A 23335-nucleotide genomic window follows, 5' to 3' on the forward strand; every position below is an offset into this window, starting at 1 on the left:
ACACAGTAAACTCCATCATAACTTTTACCCAAGGAATGAAAATTTATATACACAAAATGAATTGAACAAGAATGTTTATAGCAGGGTTCCTCACAATTGCTCAAGACAGTACAAACCTTATATCCATCAAGAAATAAATGATAAACACAAAGTTGTATACACAATTGTATATACATATACAATGGAATACAACTCAGCAACAAATTACTGATATAGGGAACAACATAAATGAATACATATATAATTACGTTACATAACAGAATCAGAACACAAAAGAATACTGTATGATTCCATTTCTGTTTTAGAAAAGGCAAAATTAATTTATAGTAACAGACATCTTAAGAGGAATTGTCTAAAGGGGGTGCGAAAATGTACGAGAGTAAGAATAAACTTTCTGATACAACTTTATTCGAATATTTTATATTTTTGTGGTCATATCTTTTTGTGTTTATATGCTTTAGGTTTGTCTCTTATAAACATCTTACAGCTGAATTTTATTTTAATTGCATAATCTTTTTAAAAACTGTTTAGTTGGGTTTGTTTTAATTTATTGGTATTACTGATATATCTGGAATTTTTTCTGCCTTATTTTATGTTTTGTATCTACCCTAATTATTGTATGCTTTTACCCAGACTTCTACTGAACTATTTTCTTTATATTCTGATTTCTTCGCTTTGTTTTGGAAGTTATATACACTCTCCTCTTTGATTATTCTTGAATTTTTAACATATTCATGAATTCTAAACTAAATTAATTCTCTAGTCTCTTTTTCTAAAGAGTACGAGAACCTTTAAATCTCTGATACAAGTCATCCCCTTCCTATCACAGCTATTGTTACCCAGTATTTATTTTCACCTTATTTTCTTCCCATTAATCAAGCAAATTAGGCATTAAGTTTTATAAAATAATAACTTGTATTTACAAGTTTCTCAAAACGTCCTAGTGAGTTCAGCTTCTGTCTTTCTCAACTAAATCTTTTTATAAATTCTATTGATGAAGATCTGCTCAAATTACTATCTAGTTTTATTTACTGCTATTGTTCACCTTTGCCTGACATAGCTTACTCCATCCATTTTTTATCATTTTAAGAATCTAGATATCATTTAATTAAACTTTTTGAAAAATTCATTTTGAGATTTGAATTGGTGACGTTAATCTATTTTTATTAATTTAAATCATAGTACTTGTTTCTTGTATTTTGTTTCACTTTTATTTCACTCTTCAAATCCATATTCCCCCTTGTTAGTTTTCATTTGATAGATAAAGGTTTCTCGTGCTACTTTAGAAGACAGAGAGATTCAGGGAATTCCCTGGTGATCCAGTGGTTAGGACTCTGTGCTTTCGCTGCCGAACACATGGGTTCAATCCCTCATTGGGGAATAAAGTCCCACAAGCCACTTGCAGCAGACAAAAAAAAAAAAAAAGAATCAATTTTTGTTATTGTGGTTGTCTGTAAGGCAGACATTCATGTTTGTTTATCCACATTGATTTCCTAAATTTGATAAATAGCCTTATTCTATCAACTCAATAGAAATAGCTCCCTGACTTTCCTGCAGGCTTCCCCAAAATACACATTGGCATATCCTGTATTTGTTTCTGTCTGCCATTTTCAAACAAGAATTCTGATCACGTGACATTTTTTTAAGAATATTTTAAATTATTTTAATGCAAATCTCTGCAGTGGGTAGTAGATAAGGGCTTTAGCATTCATTATTACATTTGAGCCTTGCATTGCCCCTGTGCAGTGGGGACTACGTTTCAGAGAAGGAAACTGAGGCTCTGAGAAACAACATCTTCCACACACAGGAATACAGGGGCTAAGTAGCAGAGCCAGAATTTGTACCTGGCACTGCCTGACTCCAAATGCCAGGCTGTTTCTCCTCTCTCTTTTGAGAGTAACATGGAGGTCCCCACGTCAGAATCTTTGTGCCCTGCCACAGCCCTGGCAAAAAGCAAAAGATGGTCAGGTCTTCCTGGCACTGAAGCCTTCCCCAAGATCAGGCAAGCTGGCTAGTTCCCACTCTGGTCCCGAGGAGGCCCTGATGAGTAAGGTGTGGACACTTCCTGGGGTTCCCATAACGTATTTTTATTTTTGGTATGCTTAATTCCATGAAAAATAGTCTCTTCTAGATATCTATCTATGACTTATGTCAGGCTTCATGATATGCAATTAATTTTTTAAATTGAGGTAAAATTTACATATTGTAGAACATACTCATTATAAGCATATAGTTAGTTAAGTTTAGACAAAACTGCCACCAAAAGAAGATATAGAATATTTCCGGGGACTTCCCTGGCGGTCCAGTGGTTAAGACTCTGCACTTCCACTGCAGAGGGCATGGGTTCGATCCCTGGTGGGGGAACTAAGATCCGGCATGCCGTGTGGCATGGCCAAAAAAGGAAAAGAAAAATTTCCATCATCTCCCAAAGTTCCCTCACACCCTTTCTTCGACAATCCCCCACACACCCTCCTGGGCCAAGGCAACCACTAACCTGCTGTCCATATCGACTGGTTTGCATTTTCTGGAACTTGATATAAGTGGAATAAAACAGTATGTTCTCTTTTGTGTAAGGTTTCACTCAACATTACATTTTAGAGTTTGATCTATAAAAAGTCTTCATGTGAACATATGTGTTCACTTCTTACGTGGAGAGAACATATGGAAAGCATATGCTTACCTTTATAAAAAACTGACACTGTTTTCCAAAATAACTGCACTATATTTTACATTGCCAGCAGAGTGTATAAGCATTCCAGCTGCCCCACTCATCATCAGTACTGTCAACTTCTTAAATTTTAGCCATGACACAGAGTGTTAATGTGACTTCACTGTGATTATAATTTGCATTCCCTAATGACTTATAAAGCTGGTAATCTTTAATGCGTCTATAGATGATTCATATATCTTCTTTTCTAAGTGTATGCTTAAACCTCTTGACCATTTTTTTTTTAACCAGAAAGTAACATTTTTTTTTTTTTTGGCTGCACCGCGTGGCATGTGGGATCTTCCCCAAACAGGGATCAAACCTGCGCCCCCTGCAGTGGAAGCACAGAGTCTTAACCACTGGACTGCCAGGGAAGTCCCCTCTTGACCATTTTTAACTCAACTGTTTCTCTTATTATTGCAGGAGGTTTTTTTAAAATATTTTATTTTGAAGTCCATTATCGGTTATGTATCATAAATTATTATGAATATTGTTTCCCAGGCTGTGATATGTTTTCTGTTTTTTTTAACAATATCTTTTTTAAAGTAGAAGTTTTCAATTTTGGTGAACTCTAATTTCTTAATTTTTTCCTTTTATAGTTCATGCTCTTATGTCCCATCTAATAAATTTTGTCCCAAGACTGCAAAGATTTTCTCTCAGGTTTTCTTCTATCAATTTAATAGTTTTGTTCTTTGCAAAGAGCTGTATGACCCATTTCAAGTTAATTTTTATGTATAATATAAGGTCAGGGTCAAAGTTCTCTTGTAAATATGGATATCCAGGTTGTTCCAGTGCTGTTTTTTTTTTTTAAAAAAACTATATATACCCCCACTGAATTATCTGAGGGCCTTTGGGGAAAATCAATTGACAATATATGTATAGATCTTTTCCTGGACTCTGTTTTTTGTTTTTTTCTACAGAAAAGGATTTTATTCAATTTTTCTAAAATTATTAAAATTTTTTTATTGGAGTATAGTAGCTTTACAATGTTGTGTTAGCTTCTACTGTACAGCAAAGTGAATCAGCTATACATACACATACTTGCTCTCTTTTTTGGATTTCCTTCCCATTTAGGTCACCACAGAGCATTGAGTACAGTTCCCTGTGCTATACAGTAGGTTTCTATTGCTCTCTTGCTTACACTAAGAGAACAATGTCATGATTATTTTAATCTTAAAATCATATAGTGTAAGATCTCCAGCTTCATTATTCTTCTTCACAATTGTTTTGGTCATTCTAGATATTCTACATTTCTATATAAATTTTAGTTATCAGCATATGCATTGCTACCCCAAAATCTGCTTCGATATTCACTGGGACTTCATTCAATCCACAGATCCATCTGGGGGAGAACTGACATCTTAGAAATACAAAAATATGTATCTCTCTTCACTTATTTAGGCATTTTTCAATTTCTCTCAGTTGTATACTGGTCTAACAGTATTTTGTTAAATTTATCCCTAAATATTTCATGTTTTGGTATGCTATATTATAATCCATTGCATATCAAATCACTCCAAAACCTAGCACTTTAAAATAACACGTAATATCACAGACTTTGTAGAGGAACAGGTTTCAAGAGCTGCTTAGCTGGGTGGTTCTGACAGGGTCTCTCATGAGTTGTATTCAAGCTGTCAGCCAACGCTGTGGTCATTTCAAAGCTAGAATTGAACTGAAGGATCTGTCTCTAAGGCCACTCATGTGACCTTAGAGGCAAGCCTCAAAGTTCTCCACTGCCTTTGACTAGAGGTTTCAGTGGGATTCTCAGTAGGGCTACTCACAACAGCAGCTTGATCCTCCAAGAGACAGTGATCCGAGAGAGAGTTAGCAAGTGAGAAAGTACCTAAGATGGAAACTAGTCTTTTTTAACAATTTTGGTAGTGATGTACTATTACTTCTGCTATGTCCTATAGGTCACATAGACCAACACTGGTAAAATGTGGGAGGAGACTACACAAGGTTGTAAATACCAGAAGATGGGGATAAATGGGGAATAACTACTGTAGCTGACTGCCACAGATATATAAATGGACTTTATAAGTTTCATTTTCCAAGTGTTCATGGCTAGAATATTACAATTTAATTTTCTATATTTAGCTGGTATACTGTGAGACTGTTAAATTCACTTTTAATATTAAAGAAGCATTTTTTAAACCCATTAGTACTTTCTATATAGATGATCATGTTGTCTACATCTTCCTTTTCAATCTATGTACCTATTTCTTTTTGCTGCCTTATTGCACAATGACCTTTAGTACAATGTTAAATCTGAGAGGCAAAATCAGATATCTTTCCCTTGTTCTTAATGTCAGGGAAGAAGTACTCAGTCTTTCACCATTACATATGAAGTCTGCTGTAGAATTTTCATGTGTATTCTTTATAAAGTTGAGGAAGTTGCCTTCTATTCCTAGGCTGCTAAAAGTTTTAAAATAGGAATGGGCATAGAATTATGACAAATTCTTTATATCCATCTACTAAGACGATATATGGTTTTTCTTTTTTAGATGATTAATATCTATATTATAAATTATGACTCTATATATACATATATATAATACATTATATTGATTGATTTTCTATATCAAACTAATCTTTCATTCCTGAATTTCCACTTGGTCTTCATGTATTATTCTTTAAATATACTGCTGAATTCAGGCTGCTCTTATTTTGTTAAGGACTTTTACATCTCTCACTGTGAGGAACATTAGACTGTAATTATCTTGTAATGCTATCTAATTTTGGTTTTAGAGTAATAATACTGGTTTAATGATATGATTTGTATAGTACTACTTGCTCCTCTGTTTTCTGAAAGAGTTGAGGAGAACTGGTATAATTGCTTTCTTAAACATTCCTTAAGGACTTCCCTGGTGGTGCAGTGGTTAAGAATCCGCCTGCCAATGCAGGGGACACGGGTTCAATCCCTGATACGGGAAAATCCCACATGCCATGGAGCAACTAAGCCCATGAGCCACAACTACTGAGGCCACAAACCACAACTACTGAAGCACGTGCACTCTAGGGCCCGCGTGGAACAACTACTGACCCCACGTGCTACAGCGACTGAAGCCTGTGCGCCTAGAGCCCAGGTTCCGCAACAAGAGAAGCCACCACAATGAGAGGCCCATGCACCATAACAAAGAGTAGCCCCCACTTGCCGAAACTAGAGAAAGCCTGCGCACAGTAGCCAAAAATTAAAAAAACAAAAATGAAAACATTTCTTAAATAAAATTGACTACTGAAGCTATATACGCCTGGACTTTTTTGTTTTCATATGTGGGAAGATTTTACTTATGAATCCAATCATTGATACAGGACTAAACAGATAAAGAGATTCTTTATTTTTCCTTGGGTCAATTTTGATAACTGTTGACATTCAAGGAACCTGTCCATTTCATCTAAGTTGTTGAATATATTGGCATAAATGTTCACAATCTTTCCTCAAACTTTTGATGTCTATACCATATGTAACTGTGTCCACCTGTTCATTTCAGATAACAGTATTTGTGTCTTCTCTCATATTTCTTGATCAGAATGGCCAGAACTACACTATCCAATACAGTAGCCACTAGCTATAATTGGCCATTCAAATTTAAACTGATTTAATTAAAACTTCAGTTTTAAAATTTTTAAAAAATTTCAGGTGTTTAACAACCACCTGTGGCTAGTGGCTACAGTTTTGAACAGCATAGTTGGAGAACATTTCCATACTCACAGAAAGTTCTACTGAATGGTGCTGGACTCAAGCTTTATTAATTTCATTGCTTTTTTCAAAATACCAGCTTTTGGATGCCGCGCTCTTCTCAGCTGGCGACACGCTGCAGAAGCGGCTGTGGGGCGGGCCTGCCACTGGTGGCAGATGCAGCCCATGGCCACCATGGCCATGGCCTTCCACACAAACTTCAACTATGTGTGGCTGTGCGTGTGTTGCCAGGGCGCGCACCGCGCACCATCCTGACCAAGGTGCTGTGCGACCAGGAGCTCAGCGGGCCGGTGTACATCTCTGCCTTCTACTTCGGTAAGAGTATTCTCCAGGAAAAGGATGACATATTTTTGAAACTGAGACAGAAATTCTGGAATACATATAAGAGTAGTCTGATGTACTGGCCTTTTGTACAGCACCAGAGTGCAGACAGCAAGAGCAAGAAGAACTACAATCCTGCAGCCTGCGGAACAAAACCACATTCACAGAAAGACACACAAGATGGAAAGGCAGAGGGCTATGTACCAGATGAAGGAACAAGATAAAACCCCAGAAAAACAACTAAATGACATGGAGATAGGCAACCTTCCAGAAAAAGAATTCAGAATAATGATAGTGAAGATGATCCAGGACCTCAGAAAAATAATGGACGCAAAGATCCAGAAGATGCAAGACATGTTTAACAAAGACCTAGAAGAATTAAAGAACAAAGAGAGATGAACAATACAATAACTGAAATGAAAACTACACTAGAAGGAATCAATAGCAGAAAAATTGAGGCAGAAGAACGGATAAGTGACCTGGAAGACAGAATGGTGGAATTCACTGCTGTGGAACAGAATAAAGAAAAAAGAATGAAAAGAAATGAAGACAGCCTAAGAGACCTCTGGGACAACATCAAACGCAACAACATTCACATTACAGGGGTCCCAGAAGGAGAAGAGAGAGAGAAAGGACCCGAGAAAATATTTGAAGAGATTATAGTCGAAAACTTCCCTAACCTGGGAAAGTAAAGAGCCAACCAAGTCCAGGAAGCACAGAGAGTCCCAGGAAGGATAAACCCAAGGAGAAACATGCTGAGACACATAGTAATCAAATTGGCAAAAATTAAAGACAAAGAAAAATTATTGAAAGCAACAAGGGAAAAAAGACAAATAACATACAAGGGAACTCCTATAAGGTTAACAGCTGAGTTCTCAGCAGAAACTCTACAAGCCAGAAGGGAGTGGCATGACATATTTAAAGTGATGAAAGGGAAGAACCTACGACCAAGATTACTCTACCCGGAAAGGGTCTCATTCAGATTCAGTGGAGAAATCAAAAGCTTTACAGACAAGCAAAAGCTAAGAGAATTCAGCACCACCAAACCAGCTCTACAACAAATGCTAAAGGAACTTCTCTAAGTAGGAAGCACAAGAGAAGAAAAGGACCTACAAAAATAAACCCAAAACAATTAAGAAAATGGTCATAGGAACATACATATCGATAATTACCTTAAACGTGAATGGATTAAATGCTCCAACCAAAAGACACAGGCTTGCTGAATGGATACAAAAATAAGACCCATCTATATGCTGTCTACAAGAGACCCACTTCTGACCTAGGGACACATACAGACTGAAAGTGAGGGAATGGAAAAAGATATTCCATGAAAATGGAAATCAAAAGAAAGCTGGACTGGCAATACTCATATCAGATAAAATAGACTTTAAAATAAAGAATGTTACAAGAGACAAGGAAGGACACTACATAATGATCAAGGGATCAATCCAAGAAGAAGATATAACAATTATAAATATATATGTACCCAATATAGGAGCACCTCAATACATAAGGCAACTGCTAACAGCTATAAAAGAGGAAATCGACAGTAACACAATAACAGTGGGGGCCTTTAACGCCTCACTTACACCAATGGACAGATCATCCAAAATGAAAATAAATAAGGAAACAGAAGCTTTAAATGACACAGTAAACCAGAGAGATTTAATTGATATTTATAGGACATTCCATCCAAAAACAGCAGATTACACATTCTTCTCAAGTGCGCACGGAACATTCTCCAGGATAGATCACATCTTGGATCACAAATCAAGAATCAGTAAATTTAAGAAAACTAAAATTATATCAAGCATCTTTTCTGACCACAACACTTTGAGATCAGAAATCAATTAATCACAGGGAAAAAAACGTAAAAAACACAAACACATGGAGGCTAAACAATACGTTACTAAATAATCGAGACATCACTGAAGAAATCAAAGAGGAAATCAAAAAATACCTAGAGACAAATGACAATGAAAACACGATGATCCAAAACCTATGGGATAGGGCTTCCCTGGTGGCGTGGTGGTTGAGTCCACCTGCCGATGCGGGGGGTGCGGGTTCGTGCCCTGGCCCGGGAGGATCCCGCGTGCCGCGGGGCGGCTGGGCCTGTGAGCCGTGACCGTTGGGCCTGCGCGTCCAGAGCCTGTGCTCTGCAGCGGGAGAGGCCACAGCAGTGAGAGGCCCCTGTACCGCAAAAAAAAAAAAAAACAAAACCAAAACCTATGGGATACAGCAAAAGCAGTTCGAAGAGGCAAGTTTCTAGCTATACAAGCCTACCTCAAGAAACAAGAAAAACCTCAAATAAACAATCTAACCTTACACCAAAGGAACTAGAGAAAGAAGAACAAACAAAACCCAAAGTTAGCAAAAAGAAAGAAATCATAAAGATCAGAGCAGAAATAAATGAAATAGAAACAAAGAAAACAATAGCAAAGATCAATAAAACTAAAAGCTGGTTCTTTGAGAAGATAAAGAAAATTGATAAACCATTAGCCAGACTCATCAAGAAAAAGGAGAGGACTCAAATCAATAAAATTAGAAATGAAAAAGAAGTTACAACAGACACTGCAGAAATACAAAGCATCCTAAGAGATTACTACAAGCAACTCTATGCCAATAAAGTGGACAACCTGGAAGAAATGGACAAATTCTTAGAAAGGTATAACCTTCCAAGACTGAACCAGGAAGAAATAGAAAATATGAACAGGCCAATCACAAGTAATAAAATTGAAACTGTGATTAAAAATCTTCCAACAAACAAAAGTCCAGGACCAGATGGCTTCACAGGTGAATTCTATCAAACATTTAGAGAAGAGCTAACACTCATCCTTCTCAAACTCTTCCAAAAAATTTCAGAGGAAGGAACACTCCCAAACTCATTCTATGAGGCCACCATCACCCTGATACCAAAACCAGACAAAGATACTACAAAAAAAGAAAATTACAGGCCAATATCACTGATGAATATAGATGTAAAAATCCTCAACAAAATACTACCAAACAGAATCCAACAACACATTAAAAGGATCATACACCACGATCAAGTGGGATTTATCCCAGGGATGCAAGGATTCTTCAACATACACAAATCAATCAGTGTGATACACCATATAATAAATTGAAGGAGAAAAACCATATGATCATCTCAATAGATGCAGAAATAGCTTCTGACAAAATGTAACACCCATTTATGATAAAAACTCTCCAGAAAGTGGGCATAGAGGGAACCTACCTCAACATAATAAAGGCCATATACAACAAACCCACAGCAAACATCATTCTCAATGGTGAAAAACTGAAACCATTTCCTCTAAGATCAGGAACAAGACAAGGATGTCCACTCTCACCACTATTACTCAACATAGTTTTGGAAGTCCTAGCTACAGCAATCAGAGAAGAAAAAGAAATAAAAGAACCCTAAAGAGGCTACCAGAAAACTACTAGGGCTAATCAATGAGTTTGGTAAAGTTGCAGGATACAAAATCAATGCACAGATATCTCTTTCATTCCTATATACTAATGAAAAATCTGAAAGAGAAATTAAGGAAACACTGCCATTTACCACTGCAACAAAAACAATAAAATACCTAGGAATAAACCTACCTAGGGAGACAAAAGACCTGTATGCAGAAAACTATAAGACACTGATGAAAGAAATTAAAGATGATACCAACAGATGGAGAGATATACCATGTTCTTGGGTTGGAAGAATCAATATTGTGAAAATGACTATACTACCGAAAGCAATCTACAGATTCAATACAATCCCTACCAAATTACCAATGGCATTTTTTACAGAACTGGAAAAAAAATCTTAAAATTTGTATGGAGACACAAAAGACCTTGAATAGCCAAAGCAGTCTTGAGGGAATCAAGCGGAGCTGGAGGAATCAGACTCCCTGACTTCAGACTATACTACAAAGCTACAGTAATCAAGACAATATGGTACTGGTACAAGAACAGAAATATAGATCAATGGAACAAGACAGAAAGCCCAGAGATAAACCCACGCACCTATGGTCAGGTAATCTATGACAAAGGAGGCAAGGATTTACCATGGAGAAAAGGCAGTCTCTTCAATAAGTGGTGCTGGGAAAACTGGACAGCTACATGTGAAAGAATGCAATTAGAACACTCCCTAACACCATGCACAAAAATAAACTCAAAATGGATTAGAGACCTAAAAGAAAGACTGGACACTATAAAACTCTTAGAGGAAAACATAGGAAGAACACTCTTTGACATAAATCACAGCAAGATCTTTTTTGATCCACCTCCTAGAGTAATGGAAATAAAAACAAAAATAAACAAATGGGACCTAATGAAACTTCAAAGCTTTTGCACAGGAAAGGAAACCATAAACAAGAGAAAAAGACAACCCTCAGGATGGGAGAAATTATTTGCAAACAAATCAACGGACAAAGGATTAATCTCCAAAATATAAAAACAGCTCATGCAGCTCAATATTAAAAAAACAAACAACCCAATCCAAAAATGGGCAGGAAACCTCAATAGACATTTCTCCAAAGAAGACATACAGATGGCCAAGAAGCACATGAAAAGCTGCTCAACATCACTAATTATTAGAGAAATGCAAATCAAAACTACAATGAGGTATCACCACACACCAGGTAGAATGGGCATCCTCAGAAAACCTACAAACAACAAATGCTGGAGTGGGTGTGGAGAAAAGGGAACCCTCTTGCCCTGCTGGTGGGAATGTAAACTGATACAGCCACTATGGAGAACACTATGGAGGTTCCTTAAAAACCTAAAAATAGAATTACCATATGATCCAGCAATCCCACTACTGGGCATATACCCAGAGAAAACCATAATTCAAAAAGACACATGCACCCCAGTGTTCAGTGCAGCACTATTTACAATAGCCCGGTCATGGAAGCAACCTAAATGTCCATCAACAGATGAATGGATAAAGAAGATGTGGTACATATATACAATGGAATATTACTCAGCCATAAAAAGGAATGAAATTGGGTCATTTGTTGAGACGTGGATGGATCCAGAGACTGTCATACAGAGTGAAGTTAAGTCAGAAAGAGAAAAACAAATATCGTATATTAACGCATATATGTGGAACCTAGAAAAATGGTACAGGTGAACCAGTTTGCAGGGCAGAAATTGAGACACAGATGTAGAGAACCAACGTATGGACACCAGTGGGGGAAAGCAGCGGGGGTGTGTGTGTGGTGGTGTGATGAATTGGGCCATTGGGATTGAAATGTATACACTGATGTGTATAAAATTGATGACTAGTAAGTGCCTGCTGTATTAAAAAAAATAAATAAAAGAAAACAAAAAAAAAACACTAAAAAACCCAAAATACCAGCTTTTGGTTTCCAATGATTTTCTCTACTGTTGGTCAGCTTCCTATTCAGTAATTTTAGCTCTAATAGGCCCTTCTTGTTGTAGCTTCATAAAGTAAAAGCTCAGATCATTGATTTTTTACCTCATTTCTTTTCTTATATAAGGGTTTAAAGCTACTGGTTTTCTTTTAAGCACTTCTTTAGCTGCATTCCACAACTTTTAATATGCTGTGTTTCCATTATCATTCAGACCAAAATATTTTCAAGTTGCCCTTATAAATTTTTCTTTAACTTATAAGTTACTTATACATGTTATTTTCCAAATATGTGAGGATTTCTCCGATGTCTTTCTGTTACTGATTTCTATTTTAATTCCATTTTGGTCAGACAACATACTTTAAATTTTCAATCATTTGTGTGACCACACTGATGTCTGAGGTCATGGACATTAAGGCAGGCACATCAGGACGGTGACAAGCCCTTCTCTGACAATTGCTGGTCCTTCATCTTGTTCAGGAACATCACAGTCTCCATTGTCCCAAGAAGGTCAAAAGTATGGGTTTAAATTAAATTGACATTCTACTATTCTACCCTCTCTCTCTCTCTTCCCCCAGCATCTTATTCCTTCCCTTTTCCAGGGCTCCTGACCTTTGTGGAAGTGGGGCTTCAGCTCATGCTCCCAAGAACCATAATTTCTCCCCACTCTTCTAATTTCCTCCCTGCAAATCTCAGAGAATAATCACTATAGAGAGAAGGTGGCAGCACCGAAAATGACATGGAGGAGGAAAAGCCACAATACCTTTTATGTCTTAATCTCAAAGGTCACACACTGTCAGTTCTGCCACATTACATTTTAGAAGCAAATTACTAAGTACAGCACATGCCTTTTGAAGGGAGGAGTATCAAAAAATTTGTGGACACATTTTCAACCACCAGAACAATGTCATAATTTTTACCCTAAATAATCATATATCTTTTAAAAGAACTAAGAGAGAGAAAGAAAATATGTATAGTCATTTATTTTTATACATATGTATTACCTCTGGTTTCCTTATTCCTTCCAATAACTCATGGATCAGCAAACTAGAGTCCATGGGCCAAATCAAACCCACTGCCTATTTTTGCATGGCCTGAGAGCCAAGAATGGTTTTATATTTTTTTAATGGTTGAGGAAAAAAATCAATGGAAGAATATTTTTGTGACATGTGAAAATTATATGGAATTTAAATTTCAGTGTCTATAATAAAATTTATTGGAATGTAGCCATGATCATTTATTTATGTATTGTCTCTATAGCTCCTTTCACAGCAGAATTGAGTTGTTTCAACAGACCATATGACCCACAAAGCCTAAAATATTTACCATCTGATCCTTTGCAGAAAACGTTTATCAGCCTCTACTATACATTCAAATTACCATCTGGTGTCATTTGCTTTTAACCTAAAGAATTTCCATTATCTTTTTCATAGAACACATTACGGTGACAAATTCCCTCAGATTATCTGTTTATCTGAAAATATCTTTATTCCAGCTTCATTTTTGAAAGATACTTTTCCTAACTGATGATTGGACATTGTGGAGAATACATTGTAACAACAATGAATTGTTATGTTTTCCTGCAGCCTTGATTTTTCTTCTAACAGACAATTAACTTGTCTGGACCCAAACTATAAATTAACTGAACTGCCTGAACATTGCTTTTGTTTTGGGGTCTTGAATTGTTTTGTTGGATTTTAATTATGATTTTTGGATATCTTTCAGCCTCCATTGCTTTTAATGAGAAGACAAGTGTTAACCATATCATTATAGGCAAACCTCATTTTATTGTACTTCACTTTATTGTGCTTTGCAGATATTGCGTTTTTTACAAATTGAAGATTTGTGGCAACCATGTGTTGAGCACGTCTGTCAGCACCATTTTTCCAACAGCATTTGCTCACATAGTGACTCTGTGTCACATTTAGCTAATGCCTGCAGTATTTCAAAGTTTTCATTATTATAATATTTGTTATGGTGATCTGTGATCAGTGATCTTTGATGTAATTACTACTCCCTGAAGGCTCGGACTATGGTTAGCATTTTTTAACAATAAAGTTTTTTTGTTTGTTTGTTTGTTTGTTTTTGTGGTACACGGGCCTCTCACTGTTGCAGTCTCTCCTGTTGCGGAGCACAGGCTCCGGACGTGCAGGCTCAGCGGCCATGTCTCACGGGCCTAGCCGCTCCGCGGCATGTGGGATCTTCCCGGACTGGGGCACGAACCCGTGTTCCCTGCATGGACTGCAGGGTGGACTCTCAACCACTGCGCCACCAGGGAAGCCCAGCAATAAAGTATTTTTTAATTAAGGTATGTACATTGTTTTTTTTTTTTGACATAATGCTACTGCACACTTAACAGACTACAGTATAGTGTAAACATAACTTTTATATGAACCAGGAAACCAAAAAAATTCATGTGACTCCCTTTATTGTAATATTTGCTTTATTGCAGTGATCTGGAACTGATTCTGAAATTGCTCTGAGGTATGCCTGTATTCCCCTGTATTTAATGTACCATATTTTCTCTGGGCTGCTTTCAAGATTTTCTTTCTATCTTTGGCATTTAGCAATTTGCCTATAACGTGTCTAGTTGTGGTTTTCTTTTGTATTGATTCTAGTTGGAGGTCACAGATTGTCTTGAATCTCCAAGCTAGTTTTTCTCAAACATGAGAAGTTTTCAGCCACTATTTCTTCCAATATTTTTCTGCTTCTTTCTCTCTCACCTCTACCTATGGGATTCCAACTAAAGGCAGTAAGAATTCAGCTATCCCCCAAGAGGAGCTATGCAGAGATACAAAAAGCCCTCAGTTAAAAAAAATCAGTAAACTTGCAAATCTCACCTACTGCAGTTGTGTCTTTCCAAAGTTATCTCCTATTTGGTTTGCATTGCTCTTTGACAGAGCTCCTATGGTCTCCCCTGAATACTCACAACAGTCAGCCAGGTATGGATGGCAGAATTCGTACCCTTTGAGTTTTAGCCTTTGGCAGCTCTCTCCATTCCAGGATTTTCCTCCTAAATTTCAAGCTTCTTTGCTACTCCTCAACTTTATCCTCTGACACTTCAAGCCAGTATGGTTGTGGTTTTCTGTCTCTGAAGCTATGGCAGTTAGGGAGAACCTTATGCAAAAAGCCACAAATTCACAATTCTTACCCACTACTTAGTTATTTTAAAGAATAAACTCCCCACTAGTTTCTGTGCTTATTTTTGGTCTTTTGGGGTCTGTTAGTATTTTTTTATCTCTTTTCCAGTGCTTTCAAATAATGTTACCTTAATTTTTTTCCAGGGTTTATCATTGTTACCTGTGGCAGGGTTCATTCACCTCATCAATTCACCACTACTATTACCTAAGGCTAGTAGTCCCCCGGTTTTTTAAAAACAATCTCCCAAACTTGAATTTATCATTTTATATATTATAAAATTTTAATTATTGGTAGTACTATAATGGAAAATAAACTACCTAAAGTAATGGAAAAGCCCAGCTTCCACAAATGTAGAAATAAATGTGCATGTGTACAATGTACAATATCCTCATGCAGCTGCTGCTGAAACTCTTGCCTTCCTATTCTACACCCATATATACCTAACTGGAATACAATTAGGCCTGGGGTTGTCAGGCTGAGAGTCATGAAAATCAACAAAGCAAATAAACTACTTCCAACTATTTAAAAGCTAAAAAGAATTAAGTTCCCTCCAAAAGATTTGTAGACTGTTTTCAATCATGTCCCATGAATTAAAAGATTAAGAAAAGGAAGATGGATATTTGGAATAAGTACTTGTATACCTTTCAGAAACCATAGCAATAATTAAGAGCAACATTTGAAGATGTCTTTTTTAAACACAATACTTACCTTCATTCTTCTAAAATGAGAAAATATTTTAACATTTTTCGAAATGCATTACACATTTTCTTATATCAAGACAGCATAAGTAAGAACTGAAGAAAGAACCCACAGCATTTGCTCTTAGGAATTCTACTTATATTCTCCTTTCACTGATAATTAAATACTAATATTCCATGGAATTTCAGTCACAGAACTGTGAAGTTAGCAAAGTAAATCTGTGATTTGTAAAAAGCTCAGAACAGACTACACAAGTAATTTAGTCCATTATATGCAAATTGCTGAGTTAGGCTTTGAGTATTCTGAAGGATCCTTTTATTCTCACTATAGCAATAGCAGTAGCCAAACAACTGTTTTCCCACAACAAGCAAAAGAACCATTTTCATGCAGAATGAGTACAACAAATAGAAAAGGAGAAAATGGAGACCAAGGGCATCATTTTACACCAATTTTATAAAAAACAAACAAACAAACAAAACAAGAGAACACCCTCTATGACTCTGTCATTCTTCCTTAGACAAAACATTAACTGGTGGCTTTGCTCTAAATCAGACATGATAAAATCTGATAGGAGAACTATAGTCAAACTAAGTGAATTTGCCAGTGAAAGCAATATTGCTGATGTTAAAATTCAAGTGTAAATTAGCATAAAAATCAGCAGGAATTCTCAAGAGACAGAGGAAACTGTTGGCAGTGTTAGATATGTTAATTATCTTGATTGTGATGAGTTCATATATGTCAAAACTTACCAAACTGTATGCTTTGGCATGCAGTTTACACTACCTCAATTAGATTTCAATAAAGTTGAAAAAAAAACCAACAGGAAAAAATCGTTATTCATTTTTACCCATCACTTGGATACTTTAAAGTCAAAAGCAGAAACCAATTCAAAGTCTGTAACCAAGTATAATTAACAGCTCAAGGATCACAAATAGTCATCCAAGTTAAAAGTCATCCAAGTTAAAAGAACAGGTATATCAACTTTTTCAAAAAAAACAATGAAAGTCTCAATGGAAGTATCCTGAGACTCACTGGTCAAAGGATTATAGAGGTCACATTGCCTAAGCTATTTACGTCCCACCCAGGTGTAGAATGCTCCTGGTTTCCATTTCCAAATGGATGTGATGACACAGAGTTTATTTATCAGGATTTGCAGCCTTACTGTACTTCTCTTCCTTGCACCTCTGCAGAATCTCTAAGCTCCTCTGGTGGACTGGGTGTTGGAGAAAGCTAATACTATCCATACTTTTCAAAACTGCACATGGCGCTGTATCATCATGTCCTTAGGAAGCAAAAGAAAAACAAAAAATGGAGAAAAGAAAAAGACATTATATAAGCCCAAACCAATAGAGAATCAAGGACAATGCTGCCAACTATCTTAATAGTAAATAAAAATGTATCAAATAATTGGGGTTAAATATGAATAATTTTTCCAATTAATTTGAGGAAATTACACAAAAACAATAGGAAAAAATAAAGGTCCTGTCCAGGTATTCAAAAGTATCCTTTTTCAGTACTCAAAAGTGTTGTGAGTTAACATCATACTAAAAAATTTTAATTTAAAATACCAGGGAAATTTCGAAAACAGTTGTATGGTGTCTTTTTTTTAATGGACTCATTTTTTATCAGGTCTGAAATATAATTAGCATAGAGTTGGCAACAATGCAAGAAACATTGTTTCTGATGAAACCCCAAAGAGAAATATACCCAAAATAATTTACCAAAAGTTAAAGGTTCACAAATCTCGCAATTAACCACACTTGTAGGAATTCCAAGTGTGTCAATGTTGAAAGAGTAGGAAGAAAAGCACTAGAGAGCAGGAAAACCCAGCAGCACTTCTGTACTTATAAATCTGAAAACAAAGCTGGAAAATCTGTCAGAATCAATTATTGGGAGGAAAGGAACCAGAGTACATTCAAGTAAGGAACAAAGCCCCAGATTAGTGCTACTGAAACAGTGAGACACTTGAGCAGTAAAGAGGGAAGGAAGATTGTACCACAAATATTAGGAATAAATGTATTTAAAAGAGAATTCAGGTTTTCCAGGTTTGGGAGGAGCCAAGTATCATTTACACAAGAACATCTCTAGAGTTAGGACATGAAGTTCAAATGTATGTAGGTTTGCCTTTAAAAAATAAAAGTGAGGGCTTCCCTGGTGGCGCGGTGGTTGAGAGGCCGCCTGCCGATGCAGGGGACGCGGGTTCATGCCCCGGTCCGGGAAGATCCCACATGCCGCGGAGCGGCTGGGCCCGTGAGCCATGGCCACTGAGCCTGCGGGTCCAGAGCCTGTGCTCCGCAATGGGAGAGGCCACAACACTGAGAGGCCCGGATACCGCAAAAAATAAATAAATAAATAAAAATAAAATAAAATAAAAGTGAATAGTTTAACAATAGATGGAGGCAAATAAAGCAACACATAATTATGAACTAAAGTTCCATTAGTACATATTTACTGTATAATTAGGAATAAGATACTATCTATGAATAGATCTCAAGGCAGAATCATTTAAAAAGTTAAACAGAAGCAGAGTAATTCAAAGAGGTTTGCATGGTTTAACCAAACTATAATTCCATAAACTGAATATCTACATCCAGAGAATAGGGATCCACGTTTTAGTTAAAGAGACAGAATCTCATGATACCATAACATCAGATTATAGATAGACAGATAGATACAGAAACAGATATCTGATATAGATATAGATATAGATAGATATATCAGGCTTTTGTAAAGTTAAAAAAAACATTTCATATCCTATAATTAAAAAGTAAGCTAATAAAACACTATCTCATTTATCCAGTACAGAGAGTCCATAGCTGTACACGTTCAATGTTTCAAGAAGAGACAAGTATTACCAAGTTACCATCATTTCTTAGTCAAAAGATATCTCAATAAAAATATTCTATTCTCAATAATCCCCTCCTTCATAGGACTCTTGTGGGGGGGAAGGAATGCTTAGGCTCAGATGAGGCTGCACTTGGTTAGTAACAGGGTGGGGACTAGGGGTTAGGGTAAGCCATCAGTTGAGGGGGACCATTTGAGGAAAAAACCACCTGGTGAGTTCTACTCATACTCCATCCAAATTGTAATTTTTGAAAGTTATCAACAGACTTTCAGGCCCTTCAATAGCTAATGATATATTGTTAGTCAAAAATAATTTAAGAAGATTATGGTATTAAAGTATTTTATATGAGTTCAGAATATTAAATATAGTAAATTATTATGTAATCTTAAATTAAAACTCGCTCAACTTGACTACAGCCTCTGTACTCAATTTTCTATTTTATCTAAATAAATTGTGGCAATGCCATTTGGATATGGGTAATTTTATATCTGTGACTGTTTTGTGTCTCACCGACTGTTTTGTATCTCATCATCATACCTATAACTTAGGGTTTTGTTATTTTTTTTTTTTTTTTTTTTCTTTTTGCGGTATGCGGGCCTCTCACTGTTGTGGCCTCTCCCGCTGCGGAGCACAGGCTCCGGATGCGCAGGCCCAGCGGCCATGGCTCACGGGCCCAGCCGCTCCGCGGCATATGGGATCCTCCCAGACCGGGGCACGAACCCGTATCCCCTGCATCGGCAGGCGGACTCTCAACCACTGCGCCACCAGGGAGGCCCAGGGTTTTGTTATTTTTTTAACTTCTGTTCTTTCATTCTGCTTTCTATGCGTTCCTTTAACTCTTTAACAATTTTAAACACTGCTTTACAGACTATAATACTATTTCCAAACCTTAAAGTGATACTCCTTTGTGTGTGTACTAACTCCCTGTCAAGGTGGTTTGGTTTCCTAGGATGATTTTATAAGTACGTTTTCAGTGGAGTCTCAAACTCTTAAAAGAGGTTTATTTAGTGTTTGCTTATGCTAAGTTCCTAGCCTAGTTTTGATAATTTCTTAGTTTGAGATTATGCACCAAACAAACAGTATAAATTCTCTCACATGGTGAAGAAGATATGGGGCACTAATTTTTTTAGGCAACTTTTTTTTCAAACTTTATCTAAGGACTAACATATACTGATATGATTCTTCTTGTTCTTCTAGTCAAGGCCAACAGACAGAGTTTTACAATTATCTTTTCAGTGACAGAAGAGTTCAAGCTCTTTGAAGCTCCTACACCATATAAAACAGGGGCTCAATCCCAGGTCCACTGTATCATTGAAACCTGAAGCCATGTCTCTGATCCTATAATAGTTTCTGTAATGCCAGCTCCCAGGCCTTAGGGCCATTTTTTAAAGGTATATTTCACATACAGTAAACTCCACTAATCTCAAGTATACAGTTTGATGAGCTTAAACAAATAGTTATATCATATAATCCTCAATCAAGATACAGGACATTTCCATCACCTCAGCAAGTTATTTCATTCCCTTCTGGTAAATACCACCCCTACCCCTCCCAAAGTCAATCAAGTAATGATCCCAGGAGTGGGACTGCTGGATCACATGGTAATTCTATTTTTAGTTTTATGAGGAACCTCCATATTGTTTTCCATAGTGGCTGTACCAACTTACATCCCCACCAACAGTGTAGGAGGGTTTCCTTTTCTCCACACTCTCTCCAACACTGTTATTTGTAGACGTTTTAATGATGACCATTCTGACCGGCATGAGGTGGTACCTCATTGTAGTTTTGATTTGCATTTCTCTAATAATTAGTGATGCTGAGCATCTTTTCATGTGCCTACTGGCTATCTGTATGTCTTCTTTGGAGAAATGTCTATTAAGGTCTTCTGCCTTTTTTTTTTTTTTTTTTTTTTTTTTTGGCGGTACACAGGCCTCTCACTGTTGTGGCCTCTCCCACTGCGGAGCACAGGCTCCGGACATGCAGGCTCAGCGGCCATGGCTCACGGGCCCAGCCACTCCACAGCATGTGGGATCTTCCCAGACCGGGGCACAAACCCATGTCCCCTGCATCAGCAGGCGGACTCTCAACCACTGCGCCACCAGGGAAGCCCTTCTGCCCATTTTTCAATTGGGTTGTTGTTTTGTTGTTGTTGAGCTGTATGAGCTGTTTGTATACTTTGGAGATTAAGCCTTTGTCTGTTGCATCATTTGCAAATATTTTCTCCCATTCCATTGGTCGTCTTTTTGTTTTTTTATGGTTTCCTTTGCTGTGCAAAAGCTTGTAAGTTTGATTAGGTTCCATTTGTTTATTTTTGTTTTTATTTCTATTGCCTTGGGAGACTGACCTAAGAAAACATTGGTATGATTTATGTCAGAGAATGTTATGCCTTTGCTCTCTTCTAGGAGTTTTATACTGTCATGTCTTATGTTTAAGTCTTTAAGACATTTTGAGTTTATTTTTGTGCATGGTGTGAGGGTGTGTTCTAACTTCACTGATTTACATGCAGCTGTCCAACTCTCCCAGCACCACTTGATGAAGAGACTGTCTTTTTCCCATTTTATATTCTTGCCTCCTTTGTTGAAGATTAATTGACCATAGGTGTATGGGTTTATTTCTGGGCTCTCTATTCTGTACCATTGATCCATATGCCTGTTTTTGTACCAATACCACATTGTTTTGATTACTGTAACTTTGTAGTATTGTCTGAAGTCTGGAAGAGTTATGCTTCCTGCTTTGTTTTAAAAATTAATTAATTAATTAATATTTATTTTTGTCTGCATTGTGTCTTCATTGCTGCGCATGGGCTTTCTCTAGTTGCATTGAATGGGGGCCACCCTTTGCTGAAGTGCGCGGGCCTCTCATTGCGGTGGCTTGTCTTTGTTGCAGAGCACAGGCTCGAGGCACACGGGCCCCAGTATTGTGGCATGTGGGCTCAGCAGCTGTGGCTCATGGGCTCTAGAGTGCAGGATCAGTAGTTGTGGCACACGGGCTTAGTTGCTCGGCAGCATATGGGATCTTCCCAGACCAGGTCTTGAACCTGTGTCCCCTGCACTGGCAGATGGATTCTTAATCACTATGCCACCAGGGAAGTCCTCCTGCTTTGTTTTTTTTCCTCAGGATTGCTCTAGCAATTCTGGGTCTTTCATGATTCCATATAAATTTTTGGATATTTGTTCTAGTTCTGTGAAAAATGTCATGGATAATTTGACAGGATCTCATTGTATCTGTAGATTGTTTTGGGTAGTATTGCCATTTTAACTGTATTAATTCTTCTAATCCAAGAGCATGGGATATCTTTCCATTTCTTTGAATCCTCTTTTATTTCCTTTATTAATGTTTTATAGTTCTCAGTATATAAGTCTTTCACCTCCTTGGTCAGGTTTATTCCTAGATACTTTTCTTTTGGTGCAATTTTAAAAGGTTTTTGGGGCTTTTTAAAATAAATTTATTTATTTATTTATTTATTTTTGGTTGCATTGGGTCTTCGTTGTTGCACACGGGCTTCCTCCAGTTGTGGAGAGGGGAGATACTCTTTGTTGTGGTGTGCAGGCTTCTCACTGCAGTGGCTTCTCTTGTTGTGGAGCACGGGCTCTAGGCATGTGGACTTCAGTCATTGTGGCACAAGGGCTCAGCAGTTGTGGCTCACGGGCTCTAGAGCACAAGCTCAGTAGTTGTGGCACATGGCCTTAGTTGCTCCGCGGCATGCTGGATCTCCCCAGACCAGGGCTTAAACCCGTGTCCCCTGCAATGGCAGGTGGATTCTTAACCACTGCACCACCAGGGAGGTCCCAGTTTTTTGGGGTTTTTTTTTACATTCCCTTTCTGATATTTCATTGTTAGTGTAAAGAAATACAACTGATGGGGCTTCCCTGGTGGTGCAGTGGTTGAGAATCTGCCTGCCAATGCAGGGGACACAGGTTCGAGCCCTGGTCTGGGAAGATCCCACATGCCGCGGAGCAACTGGGCCCGTGCGCCACAAGTGCTGAGGCTGCACGTCGGCTACTTTGCTGAATTCATTTATTAGATCTAGTAGTTTTTTTGTGGAGTCCTTAGGGAGAAACTCTGTACTTTAAACTATCACTCCCCTTTTTATCTCCCTGTCTGCCCTGAGCAAACACTAATCTACATTCTCTCTCAGCAGATTTGCCTATTCTAGAAAATTCACATAAATGAACTCATACAGTACGTGGCCTTTTGTGTCTTATGCTTTCACGTAACAAAAGGCTTTCACGGTTCACCCATGTTATGGCATGGACTAGTACCTCACTCATTTATGTGACAGAATAGCATTCCACTGTATGGATATACCACAGTTTGTTTATCCAGTCATCTGCTGATGAACAGTTGAGTCGTTTCTACCTTTTGGCTATTATGAACATGTTGCGAAGATCATCAAGTACAAGTTTTTGTTCGAACACCTGCTGTCAATTCTTTTAAGTATCTACCTAAGAGTGGAACTGCTGGGTGAAGTGTAACTACCAAGGCTGTTTTACAAAGTGGCTGCACCATTTTAAATGTTCACCAGCAGCATGTGAGGCTTCCAATTTCTCCAC

General features: G+C 37.5%; 1 protein-coding gene across 7 annotated transcripts in view; it reads right to left on the minus strand.

The window, feature by feature from the left end:
• MYO9A (myosin IXA) overlaps positions 1 to 23335 on the minus strand; it is a 287470-nt gene that overhangs the window by 129308 nt on the left and 134827 nt on the right. For 6 of the 7 annotated variants that reach the window (XM_082618504.1, XM_082618506.1, XM_082618509.1 and 3 more), the window contains one exon: positions 17100 to 17219. The exons of the other annotated variant lie outside the window; for it this stretch is intronic. In XM_082618504.1, coding sequence (XP_082474630.1) covers positions 17100 to 17219 — 120 coding nt within the window. The remainder of the gene's footprint in view (positions 1 to 17099; positions 17220 to 23335) is intronic. 7 annotated transcript variants of the gene reach the window in all.

This window comes from Mesoplodon mirus, assembly GCF_964341445.2.
Source record: "Mesoplodon mirus genome assembly, chromosome: 4".
Taxonomy (NCBI): Eukaryota; Metazoa; Chordata; class Mammalia; order Artiodactyla; family Ziphiidae; genus Mesoplodon; species Mesoplodon mirus.